At 45.3% G+C, this 21,581-nt stretch overlaps 1 protein-coding gene across 3 annotated transcripts in view; it reads left to right on the top strand.

The window, feature by feature from the left end:
- Positions 1 to 21,581, top strand: part of FNDC3A (fibronectin type III domain containing 3A) — a 310,643-nt gene that overhangs the window by 148,799 nt on the left and 140,263 nt on the right. For all 3 annotated transcript variants that reach the window (XM_040340289.1, XM_040340290.1, XM_040340292.1), the window contains one exon: positions 8,580 to 8,655. In XM_040340289.1, the coding sequence (XP_040196223.1) occupies positions 8,580 to 8,655 (76 nt within the window). The remainder of the gene's footprint in view (positions 1 to 8,579; positions 8,656 to 21,581) is intronic.

The raw sequence follows: 21,581 nt of genomic DNA, 5'->3' as shown, positions 1-21,581 counted from the left end.
TTTGACTGAAATGGCTCTTTAAAGTACATTTAAAGCTTATTTGGATGACATTTTGTTTTCTAAGGGCTCCTTCAGACCGCAGCTGGCAGGTGTTCAGAAGGCATTATTGCCACCTCTTGACACCAGCTTTATATTTATTTATTTGACTTTTTTTTTTTAAGACCTTTTGCTCAGTGGACTTTTTTGAAGCTGCGTCTAGGGTCACCAGACCTTTTTTTTTTTTTTTTAGCAAGCCACTAAACTCCCCTCCTTGTTAGCCTTTGTGTCTTTTAGCTAGCTAGGCTTTTAGCAGCATTTAGAGCAGGCGTCTCAAACTGGTGGCCCTCCAGATGTTGTGAAACTACAAGTCCCATCATGCCTCTGCCTGTGGGAGTCATGGTTGTAACTGTCAGCCTTGCAATGCCTCATGGGACTTGTAGTTTCGCAACAGCTGGAGGGCCGCCAGTTTGAGACCCCTGATTTAGAGGCAGAAACCCCCCCCCCCCCCCCACTGCCAGTGCATCCAGGAGCATCAGCGTTTTGGCAGAAAAAAAATATTTGGCGCTTGTAATGGTGTAGTAACGCTTCTAAATGCTTGTTCAGTCAGGCACGTTAAGTGCTTGAGCATTAATTCATTTCATCAGGCAGAGTAAATTGGTATTTTGGCCAATGGATTAAATTAATGCCCAAGCCCTTTCTGCCAAAACACTGCTGCCAAGAGAAAAGGCTTTTAGGTGAGTTTCCAAAGGCCTAAAGTGGAACTAAAGTAACTCACTGGGAGTAGGCAGGCTTTTTATTGCAGAAGAAGCTTACAGAGCGGGCCCTGTGTGCCGAGATGACTGACTCCTGCACATACTTGGCAGTGACATCCTCCCATGCCAGCAAATAAAGAGGCCTAAGGAACTGTTGGAAAGGTTCAGAGCTGATTTGCCCCTGAAACGCACACATTCCTGTAAAGATGGCTGTATTTATAAATGGGTTCTGAAGCGACCACCGGCTGGAACCGTGTATAGTCAAAGAGATTAATGTCTCCAGCACACCATAATTACAGCGCTAGCAGTGTGGTATTAACCCCCGCTAGCAGCCGATGAAGGGTTAATACCGCCCGCAATGCGCCTCCGCAGAGGCGCATTGCAGGCGGTATTGCCGCGGTTTCCCATTGTTTTAAATGGGAAGGAGCGGTATACATACCGCTCCTCTCACCGCTCCAAAGATGCTGCTGACAGGAGATTTTTTTTCTCCTGCCAGCGCATCGCCTCAGTGTGAAAGCCCTCCCAGTCTGCGCTGTGCTCTTGCAGTCATCTTTACAGGACGGCCACTCCTAGGGAGAGTAACAGCAGTGCTGTACTTTCTCCATTTATAGACAATTTGTCTTACCGTGGACTGATGAATAGCAAGGCTTTTGGAGATACTTTTATAATTCTTTCCAGCTTTATGCAAGTCAACAATCCTTAATCGTAGGTCTTCTGAGAGCTCTTTTGTGCAAGACATCATTCACATCAGGCAATGCTTCTTGTGAAAAGCAAACCCAGAACTGGTGTGTGTTTTTTATAGGGCAGGGCAGCTGTAACCAACACCTCCCATCTCATCTCATTGATTGGACTCCAGTTGACTGACACCTCACTCCAATTGGCTCTTGGAGATGTCATTAGTCTAGGGGTTCACTTTTCTTTATCGTACATCACGGGACACAGAGAAGCATAGTAATTACTATGTGGGTTATAGAGAGTACCTTCAGGTGTGGACACTGGCACGCCCTTAAGGCAAGAAGTTCCCTCCCCTATATAACCCCTCCCATACCGGGAGTGCCTCAGTTTTTTTGCCAGTGTCTAAGGTGTTGGTCACGAGTGAACATGTGCTCCAAGGAGCTCCACTGGAGGGATCCATATTGGATGTAAAAAGCCTCCATGAAATCCGGATCCGTCCAAAGTGCTTCTGAGCCAAAGTGGACGGTACCCGGGCCCCGGTTAAGAAGAACGGGGTTTGGCCTGTAATGCTTCTCTTTGAGAGCTGGATCCTGGTTATTCAGTACTTTGGTCAATTTCCTAATACCAAAAGTTTACTGACAGGGTGCGATATGGGTCCAGGGGTGTGGTGTTCCTGTCCATGGACCCCGGTCCCTGAAGGTCTATAGACGCTGCTCTCCGTGATGGGTGAAGATTGGACTGTCTGTTTTTGCAGAGTCCTGCAGCGTTGGATCAGGTAAGTGAAGGTGCTTCAGGACTTGGTCCTAGGAGTAACCTTCCTTTATTTGAGCCATTATGTTTGCCTAAAGCTATCTGTCTGTGCTTCTCCTATATGGTCCTGTGTGTTGTGGGGAGGAGGGGTATCTCTAGTCAGGTAGTTAGCCCCTCCTGTGCAGGTTAAAGCAGAAAAAAGTTGTCCAAAATGTTTGGCTTCACTTGGCTTACCTGGTCCTCACATGGAGCTGTGGTGTTCCATCCTCATGCATGAGCGCGTAGCGTCATGCGTGCGACATTGATGTGTCTTAGGCGCACGCGCGCGCACAAATGAATTTTTTGTACGCTGCTTCAGTGCGCACGAATGTGCGTGGCGTGCTCCGTGAGATGCGTGTGACGACATGTGCGCGCGTGCGGCTACGTGTGCGCGCGTAGCCTCGTGGTGCACGCCTAACAGCGGCGCACGCGTGCGCATGCGCGCAGGGGGTCTATCTCAGCTGTTCTCTATGAGACTTGAGATTACAGGACAGAGCAGGTCAGGTGATTACACCTAGTCCTTATATGCTCCAGTCCACCTAACTGGTTCTGGCTGACGGTGGACACAGAGATCTTGTGCACATACTTTCAGTATTTAGTACTGGTGGTGGACAGTGACATCTGCTTAAGGCGCATAGTGGGCTCTGCACCTTGCCAACCATCAAATAGCAGCGTCAGTACTGGTCTATAGGTTCGCAAGTAGTTGCAACTATTGTGAGTACCTCAGCTTTATCATGGCTAAAGGCTCAGGGACTAGAAGCAAAAAAGCAAAGGGATCGCCATCTGGCTCAGAGGATCTCGGGCATGCTCCTGCGGCTGCTCCTGATAAATTGGAGGAGGCCCAGGGTGAACCATCAGGGCTGTCAGATGCCTGTTCTGCCCTTGTATCACCTGCTCCAGTTTTTGTGACACAGGAGGCTCTGGCCTCAGCTATGGGGGGTCTGGAGCAGAGATTAGCGACCTTGATTGCATCCTCTCTCTCAAGGGAAAAACGCACAAGGTCCCCCTCTCCCTCTGAGGAGTCCCTCGATTTGGGGCATGCATCCTCAGAAGAGGTTGATTTACCCTCTGGAGATCTGGCAGAAGGTCAGCTGGAAGTAGTGGACTCTGAGGATTCCACTTTGGGAGAACCCTTTTCGGCGTCGCAATCCGAAAAATTGTTGGTCCAGTCCCTCACTGAGATGGTCCGTTCGGCCTTCAAGTTGCCACTTTCAGAGCCAGCTTCAAGTGCAGTCTCATCTTTAGGCTCCTTAAAAGCTCCTCAAGCTAATTATTCCTTCCCGGTTCACCCCCTGCTGGAAGGGCTTATCTACAAGGATTGGGAACATCCAGATAGATATTTTCTTCCTCCTAAGAAGTTTTCGGTTTTATACCCCATGGAGGAACAATTCACTAAAAAATGGGGCATCCCCAAGGTTGACGCAGCTGTGTCCTGCGTAAACAAATCTTTGACCTGTCCAGTAGACAACGTTCTGGTATTCAAAGATCCGACAGACAAGAGATTAGAGACTTTATTAAAAACCTCTTTTGCTTCGGCGAGAGGAATAACCCAGCCTGCAATTACGGCTATTGGGATTGCCAGGCCTTGAAAGACCAGTTTAAAGGGGTCTTAAAGGAATTGCCGGCACAACAGGCCCAGAATTTGGCTGAGTTTCCCAGAGCATTATGTTTTGCCATAGATGCTATTAAGGACTCCATTCAGCAGTCCTCACGTCTCACTCTCTCGCTAGTTCATATGCGCAGATTACTCTGGCTGAAGAACTGGTCTGCTGAAGCCCCGTGTAAAAAATTACTGGCGGGGTTTCCCTTTCATGGAGAGCGTTTGTTTGGGGAAGATCTGGATGCTTATATTCAGAAAATTTCCAGTGGCAAAAGTACACTGTTGCCAGTAAAGAAAGGGTTTAGGGGTTCCCCCTCCTTTAAGAGATCCTCCTCTCCTATCCCTAGTACTTCCGGTACCAGGCAGTTCCGACGGCCTCCTGGACGATTCAATGCAGGTGGGAAGCCACAGGGCCAGCCTCAGGCTTCCAAAAAGCCTTGGAACCGTAAGCCACAGGCCAAGCCAGCAACTAAGTCAGCATTATGAAGGTTCTCCCCCACTCAGCCGGGTGGGGGGAAGGCTTCAGCTGTTTGCGGAGGCTTGGCTAGACAGGATCCAAGACAGGTGGGTCCTCTCTACGGTCTCCGGGGGCTACAAGCTGGAGTTAAGCGAATTTCCTCCACCGCGCTTCTTAACCTCGAACGTCCCAAAGGACCTCGGCAAAAGAAGGTCCTTAGCATTGGCCTTAGATCATCTGTTATCCCAAGGGGTAATCAGAGAACTGCCAGTGGAAGAACAAGGTTTGGGGTTTTATTCCAATCTCTTCACCGTCCCCAAACCAAACGGGGATGTAAGACCCATCCTGGACCTCAAGGCCTTAAACAAGTTCCTAAAGGTCCAATCATTCCGGATGGAATCGATCAGGTCAGTGGTGGCCTCCCTGCAAGGAGGGGAACTACTAGCGTCCATCGATATAAAGGACGCATACTTGCACGTTCCTATCTTTCTCGACCATCAGAAGCTGCTTCGCTTCGCGGTAAATCAGCGCCACTTCCAGTTCGTGGCCTTACCTTTTGGTCTGGCCACCGCTCCTCGTGTTTTCACGGAAGTATTGGCTCCACTGTTAGCCTATCTAAGGTCTCAAGGCATATCCATAGTAGCCTATCTAGACGACCTATTGGTAGTAGACCGGTCAGTGGCCGATCTAAACTCAGCGGTACACAGAACCGTAAAATTTCTGGAATCCATGGGTTGGGTTCTCAACCTGGACAAGTCAGCCTTAATGCCTGTGCAAAGGCTCGAATATTTGGGTCTACTCATAGACACAAAGCTAAAAAGGGTCTTCCTGCCCCAAAGGAAGTTCGAGGCTTTAAGAGAACTAGTTCAACTAGTCAAAGCAAAGCGTCAGCCTCCCATTCGCCTCTGTATGAGGTTACTGGGAAAGATGGTAGCCTCGTTCGAGGCCGTTCCATTTGCGCAGTTCCACTCAAGGGAGCTTCAACATGCCATTCTGTCCGCTTGGAACAAAAAGGTTCAGGCCTTGGATCTCCCTATGTCTTTCTCCCGGTCAGATTGGTTGTTGGTGGCTGGTTCCCTGGAACCTGCTAAAGGGGAAGTCCTTTGTTCCCGTGACATGGCAGGTTGTGACCACGGACGCCAGTCTGCTAGGCTGGGGTGCAGTCCTGGGAGGTTTGTCTCTCCAGGGGAAATGGTCAGCCTCCGAGAGGTCTCTACCCATAAATCTGCTGGAAATTCGAGCAGTCTATCTAGCCCTGTCAGCTTGGTCAGACAGGTTGAAGGGTCTTCCGGTCAGGGTTCAATCAGACAATGTCACTGCCGTGGCATACATAAATCACCAGGGGGGCACAAGAAGTCGTGCAGCCCAAAGAGAGGTGAATCGAATCCTGACCTGGGCAGAGAAATATGTCCCATGCATATCTGCAGTGTTCATTCCGGGAATAGACAATTGGCGAGCAGACTACCTAAGCCGCCAACAGGTGCTTCCAGGGGAATGGACTCTTCACCCCGACATCTTCCAGAGCATTTGTCAGAGGTGGGGAACACCAGATATCGATCTCTTTGCATCGAGGTTCAATGCAAGGGTGGGCAACTTTCTGTCCCGGACAAGGGATCCACTTGCTTACGGCACGGATGCACTGGTGTTCCCATGGGACCAGTTCTCCCTAATGTATGCGTTTCCTCCGCTGCAATTATTACCCCGTCTTCTTCGCAGGGTAAAGTCGGAAGGAAGACCAGTGATTCTGGTGGCTCCAGCGTGGCCCAGAAGGGCCTGGTTCGCGGACATTGTAAGGATGTCCGTGGGGCAACCGTGGTCCCTTCCGCTTCGGCCAGACCTATTGTCCCAGGGGCCAATATTCCATCCTTCCTTACCGTCTCTCAATTTGACGGTTTGGCTATTGAGTCCCATATCTTAAAGAAAAGGGGTCTCTCTAATGCGGTGGCATCTACTTTGATTAATGCCAGAAAACCGGCATCCAGACTTATCTATTACCGAGTTTGGAAATCTTATGTGGCCTGGTGCGAGACCAGGGGTTGGCATCCCCGGAGGTATCTCATTGGCAGAATTCTGGAGTTTCTGCAGTTAGGGGCAGACATGAAGTTGGCCCTAAGCACCATTAAGGGCCAGATCTCGGCCTTATCGATTTTTTTCCAAAGGCCACTAGCTACACATTCCCTGATCAAAACCTTTTTGCAAGGTGTGATCCGGCTTAGTCCACCAGTCAAGATTCCCTTGTGTCCATGGGATCTGAATCTGGTCCTTTCTGTCTTACAGAAACAACCATTTGAGCCCTTGGCTCATATTCCTTTGGTCCTTCTGACCAGGAAGGTGATATTTTTGGTAGCCATAACCTCCGCCAGGAGGGTTTCGGAGTTGGCGGCCTTGTCTTGTAAGGAACCGTACCTTATATTCCATAAGGATAGAGTGGTCCTACGGCCCCACCCGGCTTTCCTACCTAAAGTTGTTTCAAAATTTCATTTGAATCAGGATCTTGTTCTCCCGTCTTTTTTCTCAGAACCTAGTTCTGCAAGGGAGAAGTCTTTACATACGCTAGACGTATTAAGAGCAGTTAAGATCTATCTTAAGGCTACTGCTCAGGTCCGGAAAACTGATACATTGTTTATCCTGCCAGAAGGTCCCAGATGTGGGCAGGCAGCGTCGAAGTCCACTATCTCCAAATGGATTCGGCAGGTCATTACTCAAGCCTATGGCTTGAGGGGAAAGGTTCCCCCGTTTAAGGTTAAAGCACATTCCACTAGAGCGGTGGGTACTTCCTGGGCAGTGCATCATCAAGCCTCCATGGCTCAAGTCTGCAAGGCCGCGACATGGTCGTCTGTCCATACTTTCACTAAGTTTTATCAATTGGACATAAGAAAGAATGAGGAGAGCGCCTTTGGGCGCAGTGTGCTGCAGGCTGCAGTTTGATTCCTCATGTCTGATGCCGCCCGGCTTATTTCTTGGGGTCTCCCTCCCCTCATAGCATTGCTTTAGGACGTCCCACATAGTAATTACTATGCTTCTCTGTGTCCCGTGATGTACGATAAAGAAAATAGGATTTTTATAACAGCTTACCTGTAAAATACTTTTCTTGAAGTACATCACGGGACACAGAGCACCCGCCCCTCTTTTTGGGGTATTTGGGACACTTATTGCTTGCTACAAAACTGAGGCACTCCCGGTATGGGAGGGGTTATATAGGGGAGGGAACTTCTTGCCTTAAGGGCGTGCCAGTGTCCACACCTGAAGGTACTCTCTATAACCCACATAGTAATTACTATGCTTCTCTGTGTCCCGTGATGTACTCCAAGAAAAGGATTTTACAGGTAAGCTGTTATAAAAATCCTATTTTTCCACCTGCACTGTGAATGTTTACATGGTGTGTTCAATAAAAACATGGTAACATTTAATTCTTTGTGTGTTATTAGTTTAAGCAGACTGTGGTTGTCTATTGTTGTGACTTATATGAAGATTAGATCACATTTTATTACCAATTTGTGCAGAAATCCATATCATTCAAAAAGGGTTCACATACTTTTTATTGCAACTGTATTTGCAAAATTTACTGACAGAAACTAAGAATTCATTTTTTTCCTCAAAAAATTCTTTTTTTTGGGGGGGGGGGGGGGGGGGGGGGATTCTAGGACTGATTTAATTACCACCAAAATAAAGCTCTATTTGTGTGAAGAAAATGATAACAATTTCACATGGTTACAGTGTAGCATGACCGCGCATTTGTCATTCAAAGTGTGACAGTGCTTAAAGCTGAAAAATTACCTGGGCAGGAAGGGGGATTAAGTGCCCTGTATTGAGGTGGTTAAGGTATACTAGAAATGGAAGCTGTGCCATCTCGGATTTGGTTAAATTAAATGACATAATGGTATCTGTTTTTTTCTTTTTAAATACTGACGCATACCCTGTTTTATGTGAGATGTGAATTTTGATGATAGGATTCCAATTTACTTGAACATTTTATTACTGCTAAACAATTGCTGGGGTTTTCTGGATTATGGTAACCTCAGGTTTCCGAAGCTGTGCTGCCCTATTAGATTCAAACTAAAAGCAAAACTGTGCCCAACATTGCTGACATGCAACAATAGAGAAAACTGTATTAATGACAAATAAACACGGCACAATCACCAGAAGAGGCCTGCACTGCGGTTAAAATACATCTGTAGAAATGAATATATTCCTTTGTGTTCTAAAGCCATTTAACGTTTCATATGTATGCATTGTCTGCTTCATATTATTGTAGGAATTTGAGATATGTGCCTTTTGTGGAAAATTGGGAAATTAAAACGTATTTCTGTTTCCTTACCTTACTTAGGTTATTCTGGTACAAGTGAACCCAGGAGAAGCTTTTACAATAAGAAGAGAAGATGGACAGTTTCAGTGCATTACAGGTAAGCTTGATCCTAAATCATTGGCGCACCCAACTGAGGAAAAAAAAGTTACTCCTGAGTGATTATTTTAAGCAGGTTGTGGCTTTAGATAATTGTCCCTACCTATGAACCAGATCTTACCTAATAACAGCTGGTCATTGCACAGTGAAATTGGGTGCGGGAGAAAAAGCATATGGATTTCATTGTCTTTGTTGTATGAAGATTATCATGGAAAACCCTGATGATCTTGGTGATGAGATTTTTCCTAGCTACCAATTTGATTCCAGACTGTTTTGGAAGTTGGAATGTGATTGGTGATTCTGGAAGCAAAAGCAGATGAAGCTACATAGCGCAGGCTTTAGAAAGAGTATACTTTGGGTCAATTCTCACTAGCCACTGCGTTTTTTTTTTTTTAAACAAACTTATTGAAGTGTCAGGGTGACACTTCATAATCTATCAACCAGAGTGCAGTGACCACGTTGCGCTGGAGAAAAGTACTTCATGCAATACTTTTTTTTGTCCAGTGCCCACACAGTGAACTGGCTACACTGGGGACAATATGTAGAAGGTGTGGGGGGTGGTGGCGCTGTCTCAGCTGGAGGCTATACGTACCATAAATTAGTACTAAATGAACTTTTATCAGACCCTAATGGGGCTACCTCAAATAGGTCTGGGTGTGGAAAAAGATAAAAGTGCCTCAGTGAAGTGCTCAGAGAGAACCCGAGCACTATGCTAAATAGCAGAGTGATGTATTGAACAAAATATGACTAACAATCAAAAGTGATGTAAAAGATCATGGGTCCATGCCAGGGCAATAATACAATAAAGTGCAAATAATATATGTGTATATGTATGAATATAAGTATATAAATATATAAAGCGGCCTCACCGCTGGCAATCAAAGCCGGTGTACAACAATCAAAGTGCAATGGGCTATGTATACACAGAGATTCCAGATCCACAGTCCAGTGGAATCATCTGAGGGTACACAGAAGTACCAAATAAATAATCCAGTGAAAAAAATTTAGTGAAAAAAAATTCCAGTGAACAAAATATAAAGATTCCAGTGAACACAATATAAATTTACGCAATAAAGTGTACAAAAAAGTGTACAAAAAATAAATTAAAGTGTACAAAAAATATATTAATAGTCCATAAGTGTTATACTATGTAAATACACAAAGTAGGCATATAGTAGTTCGTGACTATGTGCATCCAATCACAGTGTGTTCACGGTCTGCAATTCATGTGACTTCTCGCAGTGGTCCGGTGCTCCCCCTTTGGGCCCCCACTCACCAGAGGCACTCACCCCTGCAGGGGTAAAGTGCATGAAGTGATGATTTCCAGATACCTCGCCTTTTCGGGTTGTCCGGATATATTTTGTTGGTGTAGTCAATACCGGGCCTGTTGGTGTCCAACTTCGTTTCGTCTCTTTCACGCTTCTGAAGACGTGAAAGAGACGAAACGAAGTTGGACACCAACAGGCCCGGTATTGACTACACCAACAAAATATATCCGGACAACCCGAAAAGGCGAGGTATCTGGAAATCATCACTTCATGCACTTTACCCCTGCAGGGGTGAGTGCCTCTGGTGAGTGGGGGCCCAAAGGGGGAGCACCGGACCACTGCGAGAAGTCACATGAATTGCAGACCGTGAACACACTGTGATTGGATGCACATAGTCACGAACTACTATATGCCTACTTTGTGTATTTACATAGTATAACACTTATGGACTATTAATATATTTTTTGTACACTTTAATTTATTTTTTGTACACTTTTTTGTACACTTTATTGCGTAAATTTATATTGTGTTCACTGGAATCTTTATATTTTGTTCACTGGAATTTTTTTTCACTAAAATTTTTTTCACTGGATTATTTATTTGGTACTTCTGTGTACCCTCAGATGATTCCACTGGACTGTGGATCTGGAATCTCTGTGTATACATAGCCCATTGCACTTTGATTGTTGTACACCGGCTTTGATTGCCAGCGGTGAGGCCGCTTTATATATTTATATACTTATATTCATACATATACACATATATTATTTGCACTTTATTGTATTATTGCCCTGGCATGGACCCATGATCTTTTACATCACTTTTGATTGTTAGTCATATTTTGTTCAATACATCACTCTGCTATTTAGCATAGTGCTCGGGTTCTCTCTGAGCGCTTCACTGAGGCACTTTTATCTTTTTCCACACCCAGACCTATTTGAGGTAGCCCCATTAGGGTCTGATAAAAGTTCATTTAGTACTAATTTATGGTACGTATAGCCTCCAGCTGAGACAGCGCCACCACCCCCCACACCTTCTACATATTCTCTCTGTGTCCCCTAGGGGATTACATACCGGGGGGGCTGCAGTCTCATCCTCTATATATATATATATATATTCCCCATTCTCTGATTTTTATTTATACACACATCCCATTCTTTGCCATTTATCTCCATCCACTGGTTCTCTAAGCGCGGTTCCCCACTTTACTTTATTCTACACTGGGGACAAGGCATGTTGGCTATCATTGAATAGCTGTCCAACGCAGTCCCACCACACCTGGTGTGAATGAACCTTTACAGCAATCCTGTGTTGACATTTTGCTTCCTTCCAGCCATTTACGGCCGGTATCTTTTTTTCAGTAGGCGGCTGGCTTTCTCACGAAAGTGTCTCATTGGCCACTGGATTGCTTTCCGAAGCGGCGGAATGCTTTTTTACCGGCACGTCCACGAAACAATCTGACAGTGCAGCCGGCTAGTTACAGAGGCAGTAAGAGACTAAATCTTCTCTGCTTGCCTCTATGGCTTTGGAGGACCAGAGAAACGTCATGACGTACGTCACTTCCGGTTTGGAGCGGAAGTAAACAATTTTTTTTTTAAAGCAAAAGATCAAAAATTATTATTATTTGTAATTTTGTTTGCCTTTTCAAGGTAAAGGAGATATTTGACCCCAGATTTTTCCATATAGAGGACCTGTCAGATGCAGCCTCACCAGTGACTGTGGATGCAGCCTGTCTGTGCCTGTCAGATGCAGCCTCACTAGTGCCTGTGGATGCAACCTGCCTGTGCCCGGATTAGAGCGGTGATCTACCGCTGTGTCACAGAGCTAGATTTAAATTGCCTGGGCCGCAGTCCTGCCTCCTGTGATCACATCACACTGATTCAATGTCCCAGCATTGGATCAGTGTGCCGTCTATCACAGGAGGCGAGACATTGTTACTATGGCCGCCCGGACAATTCAGCTTCCTGACACAGGGAGATCTCTGCTTTTTGGGAGGAGGGGGGCAGGACCTTGAGCCACCAGGATGACACCCCACAATGGGCGGCACCCAGCGGCACGGCTACTGCGCATGCACTATTATTGGCACCTTATCGTCACTTTTTTTTACTATTTTATTCCTTAGGGTCTATATAAATGTTTGGAGGTTCCAAGTCATTTTCTAGCATAAAATATTGATTTAAACTTCTAAACAAAAGTTCCAGAAAAGGCCTGGTCTTCAAGTGGGTATAGTTTTGTGTACCTTTTTGTTCCTTCAAACATTTTGCCTTGCCTGCCCTTTGTGATTGCCTCCATGCTCTTCCAAGAGGTCTGCACAAAACATAATTTTCAACCATCCCAATATCTGTCCTTCGTTTACTGCAACTGAACCATTTAGCATTTTGGCTCAACATTTTCCAATATGTTGCTCCAAAATGCTAAATGGTTCAGTTGCAGTAAACGAAGGACAGATATTGGGATGGTTGAAAATTATGTTTTGTGCAGACCTCTTGAAAGAGCAATTGTACAGAGCTGCTAACTTTTGCCTTAAAAAAAAAAATAATCGAGCAAAGTACATTTGCCCATTATTGTAGGAGTGCATGATGCCCAATATTATAGATACAGTATTGGGTGAATGTTGGTTCTTTAATGCATAAACTGAAAGTATGTTCAGAGGCTTGTTCTTTATGCCTCAGTAGCTGTTTTTAATAAGGATTTTATGCTTCAAGGACACTGGTTTATATTTATCCACTGACAGGGTGTTAGTCATAGCTGAACTCTGCATTTTATATGTATGTGTAAAAATAACTGCACGTTTTCATCTGTTGGGTTTCACCCTTATGGGCTTCAAACGAAGGCTCTTGGCAGGCATTTTTGTAACACTTGCAAGGTGTCCACTGCTACTGTATAAGATAGTGAACAGACACAAAGGGCTCCTCCATACACAACTTGGCAGTAGTCAAACTGCGAGGAGTTTTAGCTTTGACCTGAATGTTGCATGAACCCCATTGGCCTTCATTGTCACCTCTGCTAGGAAAACGCATCAAATAGAGGCAGGGCATCGGTGTTTGGGTGGAGTTAGGATTTTCTCACACTTTTTTCTATGTTTAATGAGGCCATGCATGGAACAACTCCTTTCTTCTATTTTGAACAGTCAGGATGCTAAAGGATGTTTTATCAGACATTTTTAACAACATTAAATCCTAAGTTTGGTGAAAAACATTATTTTAAAAACATCAGCACAAGCGACGGTCCTTACAATCAATGTGAAATGTCTGCCCCCCCCCCTTCCCAATCCTTGCAACCGTAATCTTCTGGTACAAGGATGGGGCAAAAGGGGGGGGGGTGAATTGAGCAAGGGACCTGTCACAGGCACTTATGACTATTCTGGCCCTTTTCCACCCCACTCCTCCATTCATAGAAGCTGTACTGTACTTTCCATCAATATAAGACCATTTAGGAGTAGAGGACAGGCGGATGAATAAAAGGTCTGTCTCCTACAACTCCAATTGAAAAAAATATATCACCCTGTATAAAATCTACATAAAAATGTAATGCAAAGATTTGAAAATCCCATATATTTTTTTTTCACAATAGAAAATGGAGAAGAGATTACATGTTTACACTGAGAAAATGTACCAATTTAAGAAAAAAAAAAAGGTACATATTGAAATTGATGGCAGCAACACATCAATTGTTGCTGCCATCAACAATTGGGACAGAACAACAATAAACTGGCAAAAGTAATCGGTACTAATAAGTAGGAGCTGGAAAAACGTTTTGCAACCAATTAGGTTATTTTGCAACAGGTCAGTAACATGATTGGGTATAAGAAAGGCATCTTAGAGAGTCCGAGTGTCTCAGAAGTAAAAATGGACAGAGGTTCACCAATCTCAAAGTTGCATCGAAAAATTATCAAACTATTTCAGAATGTTCCTTAATGTAAAATTGCACGGGCTTTAAATATATCATCATCTACAGTACACAGGGTGGTACACAGTCTTATAGACCCCACATCTCTCCATAAAGAGGACCTGTCGCGCACTATTTCTATTAAGAGTGAGTGAGTAACTTGTATAGCGATACAAATGCGAACTAAATCACCTCAAGGCGCTATTTGCATCCAGTGCCGTCCTGTGTCCTCAGAAGAGGTGGGTCTTACGTTTTTTCCTGAAGGCCCGATGGTTTTCTTCCATGTGGATGTTCGTGGGTAGAGCGTTCCATAGCCGTGGTCCTTGGACTGCAAATCTTCGTTCTCCTTTAGATTTGTAGCTGGTCTTGTGGATGTGGAGGAGGTTTTGGTGACTAGGGGTGTAGTGTTTTATTTTCTCGCATAGGTATTGAGAAGCGTTTCCTTGTGTGCATTTGTGAGTCAGGCAGAGGGTCTTGAATGTAACCCGATCCTTCACAGCTAACCAATGGAGGGTCCTCAGGGACGGGGTGATTGATTCCCAGTTTTTTATTCCCGTTACCAGTCTGGCTGCTGTGTTCTGGACGACTTGTAGATGCAAAATTTGGTATTTGGGGAGTCCCAGGTAGGAGTTTGCATAGTCGAGTCAGAAATTGATGATTGTTGCAACTACTACTGCCGTGTCCTCTTCCGGGATGAAGGGGATGAGTCTATGCAGCAGGCGGAGAAGGTAGTGAGATCCGCTGACTACTGATCCTATTTGTGCGTTCATAGTCAAAGCCTAGTATAAAAGCGGTTAAATAAATTAAAAAGGCCAATACGAATGCATGGTGTTTATATTGCCCTCCTTGCATATTTAAACTAGGAGGGATGCTGCTCTGCTTGAGTGGTCTGTCTATTAAAATTCAGGACCAGCGTAATCCCTGAAGGTGAATTTATAAAAACTTGTGCTGCACACACCCTTACCTGTGCAGAGATTTTTCTGCTATAATCTTAGGACCAGCAGATTGAGAGCAAACATCCAGACAGGAAAGTAACAGTTGACAATAGGGTAGCTTCTTCAAAGAGGCATTCTTTTTTAAATTTGTATTTTTAGAGCATTCAGATATCCAGATTAACAGTTTTTAAATAATTGTAATTTGAATGAAAAGAGGAGAAAAACGGCACAAGTAAATATTTACAGAAAAGATATTCAAAAGTTGGCAATAAGCAACAGTAAAATAAACTAGGTTAAAAGTGAAAAAATACTTAGTAAAGTTTGAGTGCTCTTTAAAGCGGAGGTTCGGCCAAATTTATTATTTTTTTTAAAGCCAGCAGCTACAAATACGGCAGCTGCTGACTTTTAAATAATGGACACTTACCTGTCCAGCGCGCCCGCGATGTCAGCAGCCGAGGCTGAGCAATCGCTCGGTCCTCGGCTGCTTCCGCCGCTATCCTTGGTGAGGGAATCAGGAAGTGAAGCCTTGAGGCTTCACTGCCCGATTCCGTACTGCGCATGCGCGAGGATCGCGGTGCGCCGTCACTGGTCCCCTCTCTCTCCTGGGAACAGGCTGGATTCCCCGCGGGGATCCGAACCCGGAAGTTGTGCAAATACCTGTCTCAGATAGGTATCTGCACCCCCCTCCCCCTGAAAGCTGCAAAAGGTGACACCGGAGGGGGGGGGGGGGATCCAAAAAGCGGAGGTTCACTTTTTGTGTGAACCTCCGCTTTAATAACATACAGGGCAAGTCCAATCAGATTTTTCAGATTTGCTGGATTTCATAAATAACCCTTAGCATGCCTTCATAGTTTCAGTGGTGGATGAGAGCTCCAGAGCTGCAAACGTAGCCATCCTCTCTATTTGTCCTGTTTACCATTGTCCTTGAAGGTGAAAGTAAAAGATCATCCCAAAATTTGGGGTTATCCCCAGAAATATAATAAAGGGCAAATCTTCCATTTGGGACACTAGTTCTGGTGACCTGGGGGTCCCCAAGGAATTCCCTTACTTTGCAGAGATTTCCCTTCACTTCCTGTTGCATAGCCAAAACAGGAAGTGAGAGGAAATCCCCGCAAATTCAGGAAATCCCACCAGGTCACCAGAACTAGTGTCCCCATGGGAAGATTTCCCCTCTGACTTTTCTGGGGACAGCCTAACATTTGAGATTTTCTTTTACTTTAAATCAGGCATGTCCAAAGTCCAGCCCGCGGGCCAATTGCATTCTGGCTTAATACAGCCCCCTGGTAATTTGGATTTATATATCTTCTGTGGCCCCCAGGGGAGTGTCTGTTACACTCTTTCCATAGCAAGCACTAACAACCCCCCCCCCCCCAAACACAGACAGGAGAGGAGCGAGGGCTTAATCTGCACCTTTCAGTTGGGGCTGAAATATGAAGTCCAGCAGCATCTGGGATGAGAGGTGCTGACTGCCAAGGGGTGAGTGAGCTCACCATCCATCCCTGTCTGTGACTGAAGTCTCCCCCCCCCCTTCTCTCTCCTGCCTCTGAGTGACACCAAGGCAAATCGGGATTCTCATAGCACCCCTTACATCAGAGCTCCCCTGTACACCAGAGACCACAGTGTTTCCCCTTACATCAGAGCTCCCCTGTACACCAGAGACCACAGTGTTTCCCCTTACATCAGAGCTCCCCTGTACACCAGAGACCACAGTGTTTCCCCTTACATCAGAGCTCCCCTGTACACCAGAGACCACAGTGTTTCCTCTTACATCAGAGTTCCACTGTACACCAGAGACCACAGTGTTTCCCCTTACATCAGAGCTCCCCTGTACACCAGAGACCACAGTGTTTCCCCTTACATCAGAGCTCCCCTGTACACCAGAGACCACAGTGTTTCCTCTTACATCAGAGTTCCACTGTACACCAGAGACCACAGTGTTTCCCCTTACATCAGAGCTCCCCTGTACAACAGAGACCACAGTGTTTCCCCTTACATCAGAGCTCCCCTGTACACCAGAGACCACAGTGTTTCCTCTTACATCAGAGTTCCACTGTACACCAGAGACCACAGTGTTTCCCCTTACATCAGAGCTCCCCTGTACACCAGAGACCACAGTGTTTCCCCTTACATCAGAGCTCCCCTGTACACCAGAGACCACAGTGTTTCCTCTTACATCAGAGTTCCACTGTACACCAGAGACCACAGTGTTTCCCCTTACATCAGAGCTCCCCTGTACACCAGAGACCACAGTGTTTCCCCTTACATCAGAGCTCCCCTGTACACCAGAGACCACAGTGTTTCCCCTTACATCAGAGCTCCCCTGTACACCAGAGACCACAGTGTTTCCCCTTACATCAGAGCTCCCCTGTACACCAGAGACCACAGTGTTTCCCCTTACATCAGAGCTCCCCTGTACACCAGAGACCATAGTGTTACCCCTTACATCAGAGTCTTCTCCGTACATCAGAGTTCTCTATGTTCCCCCTTCAATCAGGGTTCCCAGAGCATCCCTTATGTCAGAGTCCCCAAAGTTCTTCCTTGCATCGGAGTCTGCAGAGACCCCCCTTACAGTGAAAGGGAACTCTGTGAGTTGAGATATAAAAGTGGAACTCTGTGGACTCTGATGTAAAGTGGAACTCTGTGGACTCTGATGTAAAGTGGAACTCTGTGGACTCTGATGTAAAGTGGAACTCTGTGGACTCTGATGTAAAGGGGGACTCTTGTTATTAACTTCATATGATTAGAAATGTTATTTAATAGCAAAATATATGTCTAGTTTATACTATAAAAAAAAAAAAACGCGTGCCGATAGTGTTCGAGTTTGAATTAAAGAAAAGGTGGCAAACCTAGGCTGCATTCATGGCACAATGTGAGGCTGCATTCATGGCACAGTGTGGGCTGCATTCTTGGCAATGGTGAGGCTGCACATGGGCACTGATTAGGCTGCATTGATGGGCACTGACCCTTATTTTGCTTCACAGTTCTTTATTTAAAATCAATTTTTTTTCCTGAAACTTCTCTCTTAAAGTGAAGGTGTGTGTTATACGCTTGTCCGTTTTTATACACCAATAATAACAGCAGATGCAACTGTTTATTTTGTTGCCAAGATAAAGACACCTAGCAGATTGCCTTTCGCAATGTTTATATAGCAGCCATTAAATCTGTGAGCCTGTATGTAACCGGTATGAAGAAATGCATTAAGGAGTAGAACTCTAAATCTGCACTGTCAGAGAAATGAGACCTTCCCCCTTTTATTCATGCGACACTGAAATAGAAACATCAGCTCCATTATACAACGAGTTAAGTCCGGGTGGCATGAACGAATGCCATTTGTCGCTGAATAATCCATTCATGAAAATCTGTGGGCTCCAGTTGGTGAATGGAGATGACTCATTCAGGGCACAGTCCCAAGCCTCTGCTAAGAGCCATTAAATGCTTCTTGACATCACAAGGAAAGCCATGTTATAGATGGTTTGACTGAGAGGAAATTGCCATACGTCTAGAGGGAGAAAAAATCCTCATGCAAATCAGGATGAGTCACTTGTAATTAAAGCCTGAAAGAGTAATAAACCATTTTATATGAAGAGGAGGTGGCAGATTTTAACTGCACTGTTTCCAATAAAGGAAGCCTGGATAGCACTTTCATTATATCGGTCTGGTAAAAATCCTGAGTGTGGCTGAAAGTGGGAGATTCTTTTCCTGATTAAATAGTTAACTGGTCAATGAAATTTAGAGATTCAGCGCATCACCGCTGCCTAAGTGTATTCATTGACATTATATATTCAGATGGTGCCTAGTACTATATTATTTGAGTCTTTAAAGCTGAATTGCAGGATGCATGCTAATGTATAGTTAGTGTCCGAGGCACACAGCAGAGAGGCGAGGGGGGATACATGGCTGAAGTAGGCCATTCACACATGGGGGAGATATACTAAAAGTGGCGCACACAGAATCTGGTGCAGTTCTACATAGAAACCAATCTGCTTCATGGTTTTATTGGCAAAGCTTAAAGTGGATCTTCACTGTACCTTAGCACCACAAACCAAAAACATTATTTAAAGTGGAGCTCCACCCTAAAGTGGAACTTCCGCTCATATGATTCCTCCCCCCTCCGGTGCCACAATTGGCCCCTTTCGGGGGGAGGGGGGACAGGATACCTGTCAAAGACAGGTATCCTTTCCCACTTCCGAGAGTCCGGCCGTAGCCGTGACGTCACCGCGGGGCTCCCTCCTCCTCCTCCCCTGGCCAACGGGCTAATAGGAGAGAGGAGTGGGCCTCGCACATATGCAGTAGGGTTCCCGGTGTGAAGCCAAAAGGCTACGCTGCCGGTTCCCTTACCCGCAATGGCGGCAGCAGTGTAGCCTTTCGGGCTTCACGCCGGGTACCTTACTGACGACATCGCTGGACTCCAGGACAGGTAAGTGTCCATTTATTAAAAGCCAGCAGACCTCGCATTGCTTTTAACTGAGTTATTCGCAGTGCTTTCATCGAATCTTATTTTATTGTTTGTAACCGAAATATAAAACTCAATAAACATATTTTGAAAAAAAAAAAAAAGCCAGCAGCAGCAGTATGTGTAGCTGCTGGCTTTTAATATTTTTTTTTTCCCCGGACCACCTCTTTAAAAACACTTCCTTAGCATGCTATAGCCGAAAGACTGCTAAAGCACGGTCCTCTTGTTCCGGGAGGGCATCCATGGGCGTCCTCCTGGAACCACGCCCCTCACGTGCCCTTTGGGACATGCATACGGCGCGCTCTGTGATTACTTGGGACACAGCTGATCGTAGATCATGGTAAAGGGCCAATCACAGCGGCCCTTTACCATGTGATCAACTGTGTCCAATCACAGTTAATCACAGTGTAAACAGAATTGGCCGGCTATCGGTAGTTTTTTACTCATGCTCTGTCACAGATAGTAACAGATAATCAGTACAGCCCATCATTGCCTTTCAGTGCCGTCTCATCGGTGTCCATCAGTGCCACCTCATCAGCGCACATCAGTGAAAGAGAAAAATTACTTATTTGCAAATGATTAAATACCACCAAAAGAGAACTTTATTTGTGTGAAATATATTATAAAAATGTCACAAGTACAGTGTTGCATGACCGCGCAATTGTCATTCAAAGTGCGAAAGCGCTAAAAGCTGAAAATTTGCCTGGGCAGGAAAGGGATAAAAATGTCCATTAAGCAAGTGGATAATTAATTTTGCATTGAATGCATTAAGATAAAAAAACCTGTGTCACATACTTGCCCCCCCTTACCTGAATCCCATTGCAATCCAGTGCTGGGCATAAGTTGAGTTGCAGAGTTGCGACTCTCCTGTCTTTGTCTCTCCTCCCTGGGCAGATCGATAGAAGCACAAGCCATTGGCTCCAATTCCTATCAACTCCAGTGAAGAGGGAGCGGGGGCGAGTGTCTTTGTCAATGGACACAGCAGGGCTCCAGAGCTAGCCTGCACGAGTGCCCCAATGGGAATTGGTTTCTTATTGGGGGCACCAGCAAGAGAGGAGGAGCTAGGAGCACTGGCGGGGGACCCGAGAAGAGGAGGATCAGGCCGCTCTACATTTCTGTTGCACAGAGCAGGTAAGTATGACATGTTTGTTATTTTAAAAGAACAAAAAGAAAATCTTTTACAACCACTTTAATGTTCAAAGCAAACACCACCATCCACCCATGTCTCTCTGCATTATTTTGTGGAGAAATCACTTTGAAAAACACCTCCCTAGCATTTCTGGCCATGGCCATATTGAGTAAGGGCAAATGATTCATGTAGCATTTACTTCCCAGGATTTATCTGCCCTTAGCTCAAGCATGCATTCAGTAGGGTGTGCTTGGTTGAGAAAACTCCTCCTCTCTTCCCCTCCTGAAGACTCTTGGGATGTATGACATCATTTGCCTAGGCAACAAACCAGGAACTAACTGGAGAAATGTAAAAAAAAATGTAACAATGATATACTTTCCTATCTATTTACTAATGCTTGCAGAACGAGGATTAAAAATGATCAATGTTGATTGGGAGAGTGAAGTTCCGCTTTAATTGAACAAGCTGAAGTTAGAAAGTGATTGGTTACTAGCACGACTGCACCAGATTCTGTGGGCTCCAGTTTTAGTAATCACCCCCATAGATTTATTTCAGCATGCTGAAAAGCTCAGATGGATAAATATTCTCTGCCAGCAATTGTATTATGACAAGTGGTACCCATGGCTGTCAGGATACCTGAACATTGACTGCAGTTGGACTTTTCTTGAGCCATGCAGGGCCTGTAGGGGTCACCTGCGGCTCAAATTGTGTTTGCGTCAGCGTGAATTGGATGAAATTTGAGCCGTGTATGGCAGCCTTTAAAGGGGTTGTAAAGGCAGAAGTTTTTTTTTATTTTGATGCATTTTATGCATTAAGATAAAAAAACTTCCGTGTGTCGCAGCCTCCCCAGCACCCCCTCATTACTTGCCTGAGCCCCATCTCTGTGCAGCGGTGTCCACGAGTGTCTTGGCCATCTGAGATTCTCCTCTTGATTGGCTGAGACACAGCAATGGCGCCATTGGCTCCAATGTCAATCAAAGTCAGTCAGCCAATCGAAAGAGAGGGGGCGTGGCCGGGGCTCCTTGTCTGAATGAGCACAGGGAGCTTTGACTTGGCTCGCGTGCCCCCATAGCAAGCTGCTTGCTGTGGGGGCACTTAACAGGAGAGAGGGGCCAGGAGCAGTGGAGAAGGACCTGAGAAAAGGAAGATCTGGGCTGCTCTGTGCAAAACCACAGCACACAGCAGGCAAGTATAACATGTTTGTTATTTTTTTTTTTTTTTAAACTAAACTTTACAATCTCTTTAATGCATTCT

This window comes from Rana temporaria, chromosome 2 (genome assembly GCF_905171775.1).
Source record: "Rana temporaria chromosome 2, aRanTem1.1, whole genome shotgun sequence".
NCBI lineage: Eukaryota > Metazoa > Chordata > Amphibia > Anura > Ranidae > Rana > Rana temporaria.
The sequence above is the reverse complement of the archived record's forward strand: the minus strand, read 5'-3'. Positions and strand labels throughout refer to the sequence as shown.